General features: G+C 34.4%; 2 protein-coding genes across 2 annotated transcripts; both read left to right on the plus strand.

Annotated features, from left to right (window-relative positions):
• The first annotated feature begins 274 nt into the window (after window positions 1-274).
• LOC109236464 (protein FAR1-RELATED SEQUENCE 4-like) lies at window positions 275-1,505 on the plus strand. Its single transcript, XM_019402645.1, has 2 exons — window positions 275-465; window positions 980-1,505. The coding sequence occupies exons 1-2, from the start codon at window positions 275-277 to the stop codon at window positions 1,503-1,505; spliced, it is 717 nt and encodes a 238-aa protein (XP_019258190.1).
• A 36-nt stretch (window positions 1,506-1,541) lies between these two features.
• LOC109236465 lies at window positions 1,542-2,269 on the plus strand. Its single transcript, XM_019402646.1, has 2 exons — window positions 1,542-1,724; window positions 1,808-2,269. Exons 1-2 carry the CDS (start codon window positions 1,542-1,544, stop codon window positions 2,267-2,269), a joined length of 645 nt encoding a protein of 214 aa, XP_019258191.1.
• Window positions 2,270-2,832: the final 563 nt, after the last annotated feature.

The following is a 2,832-nucleotide window of genomic DNA, read 5'->3' on the forward strand; positions in this document are numbered from 1 at the left end:
TATAGCAATTAAAGGACATTTTGAATTCAAGGTTGTTAGATCAAGCTCAACAAGATATTCGTTGAAATGCAATGATGATAGGTGTCGATGGTGTGTGCGTGCTTTCAGAATTAAAGATTCAACACTGTTCAAGATAGTAAAGATTGAGAAAAATTATGACTGCTCTGTTAACACTATGAAAGCTGATCAAAGGCATGCAACTTCAAAGTTGATTAGTGGTTACATTATCGACAATCTTTGAGACCCAAGGTTTGAAGTTACACCAGCTTTTGTCATGGCAGAAATGCAAAAATTGCAAGGACTAGACATTGGGTATCACAAGGCGTGGCGTGCTATTCAATGTGCTTCTGCTTTAATAAGAGGAACTCCTGAAGAGAATTATGAATTATTGTCTTCATACTTGTATATGATGAGAAGTAAAAACCCGGGAACATATACTAACATAAAGATAGACTACAACAACAGGTAAACAATCAAAACAGAATTTATCAGTCTGTTTTATAAACTTTAGGACATGCTGTCTACCAGTTAAAAAGTTAAGGACGTCTTGTCCTTAACTTTCATGTGTGCAGTCAAAAAGTTAAGGACACTTGGTGCTTAACTTAGAATTGCAAGTTATGAAATTAAGGACATGGTGACCTTAACTTTTTACCTTGTTAGTCTAAGTTAAGGACTCCATGTCCTTAACTTTTGAACTTTGAACTCAAAGTTAAGGACTGCATGTCCTTAACTTTATAAGTTGTAACTCAAAGTTAAGGACTGCATGTCTTTAACTTTATAACTTATAACTCTAAGTTAAGGACTGCCTGTCCTTAAATTTTGACCTTGTTAGTCTAACTTCAGGACTACTTGTCCTTAACTTTTGGTCTTGTTACCTGAAGTTCAGGACTACCTGTCCTTAACTTTTCACCTTGTTAGTCTAAGTTAAGGACTGTCTGTCCTTAACTTCTGTTAACGTTGTTTTATACTGTATTTTCAGGTTTTTTTATATGTTTTATACATATGGATCATCATTATCTGGTTGGAATCATTGTAGACCAGTGATTGTTGTTGATGCAACTTTTTTGAAGTCAAAATTTCATGGTGTTTTAATGATTTCAGTTTCAAAGGATGCAAATAACCAAATTTTCCCACTAGCCTTTGGAATAGCAGAATCTGAAAATAACAATTCCTATGAGTGGTACTTTAGTGAGCTTCGCAATGCAATTGGGAGCCGTGAGAATTTAATTTCTTTATCAGACAGGCATCAAGCTATTGCATATGCCATCGCAAAGGTATATCCTGAAAGCCACCATGGGATTTGTATCTATCATTTGGAGCAGAACCTAAAGCGAAGGAAAGTGAAAAGTGAGGTCATAAAACTTTTTCAAACTGATGCAAGAGTATACAGGCGCAAAGAATTTGATCTTTACATGTCAGATATAGCAAAGGTAGATAAGAAGACTTATGATTACTTGATGGAAGAACCACCGGAAATGTGGGCATGTTCTTGTAGTCCACGATGAAGATATGACATGCTCACAACAAACATAGTTGAGTCAATGAATTCTGTCCTATTAGAAGCAAGGGAGCTGCCTATATTAAGAATGATGGATTTCATTCAAGTGAAGCTACAACGTTGGTTTTATGAAAGAAGAAATGAAGCAGAAGGAACTTTTTATGATGTTTCTTGTTGGGTAAAGGAGGAATTGAAGAAAAAGATAGATTTAGCCTTTACTTTGAATGTAAGTATTATGTTCTATGTTTAGGTTATTATTTTAATATAATTTAACATAATGTACTAACTTATAATTTTTCAACACTGAAGGTCATCTCTGTTGATTCATGGCGTTCTAGAGTTGAAGAAGAAGGAATAACTTTCTTGGTGGACTTAAATAAAAGAACATATGATTGTTTTCAGTTTCAGTTTGATGAATTACCATGCATACATGCAATTGCAGCTATCGAGAAGAGAAACATCAAGAAGTCCAACTTTTGCTCGCACTGGTACTTAAAGGTATCTTGGCTGAAAACATATGAAAGACAAATACATCTTGTAGGACATACTGATTCTTGGATTGTACCAGAGAGTGTTAAGTCACAAATTGTTAAACCTCCAGATTTCAAAGTGCCACCAGGTAGAAGGCAGAAGAAAAGGCATATAGCAGCTACCGAGTCATCAAAAATAATATTAAAATGTGGTCATTGCAGAAGAATTGGTCATAATAGAACAGCTTGTATATATTCTCCAGCAGTCCATCCATTTTCAAGAAAGCATAGAGAATTGTAGATATATCCACTTATGTTTATCGACTATTTTAAGTTTTTGCTATAAATTGGATTCATTTAGATTATTCTTATTTGAGCAGATGTCTGAATTTTCAAAATTTCTTTCTGCTTACGTTCTTTGTGTTTCTTTTGAGTTCAAAGTTCAAAAGTTAAGGACATACAGCCCTTAAGTTTGACTTACAGGTTCAAAAGTTAAGGACAGGCAGTCCTTAACTTTGAGTTCAAAGTTCAAAAGTTAAGGACAGACAGTCCTTAAGTTTGACTTACAGGTTCAAAAGTTAAGGACAGGCAGTCCTTAACTTTGAGTTCAAAGTTCAAAAGTTAAGGACTGTCTGTCCTTAACTTTGACTTACAAGTTCAAAGTTAAATACAGACAGTACTTAACTTTGACTTACAAGTTCAAAAGTTAAATACAGACAGTACTTAACTTTGAGTTTCAAGTTCAAAAGTTAAGGACTGTCTGTCCTTAACTTTGACTTACAAGTTCAAAGGTTAAATACAGACAGTCCTTAACTTTGAGTTTCAAGTTCAAAAGTTAAGGACAGGCAGTCCTTAGCTTTGACT

This window comes from Nicotiana attenuata, unplaced genomic scaffold (genome assembly GCF_001879085.1).
Source record: "Nicotiana attenuata strain UT unplaced genomic scaffold, NIATTr2, whole genome shotgun sequence".
Lineage (NCBI taxonomy): Eukaryota > Viridiplantae > Streptophyta > Magnoliopsida > Solanales > Solanaceae > Nicotiana > Nicotiana attenuata.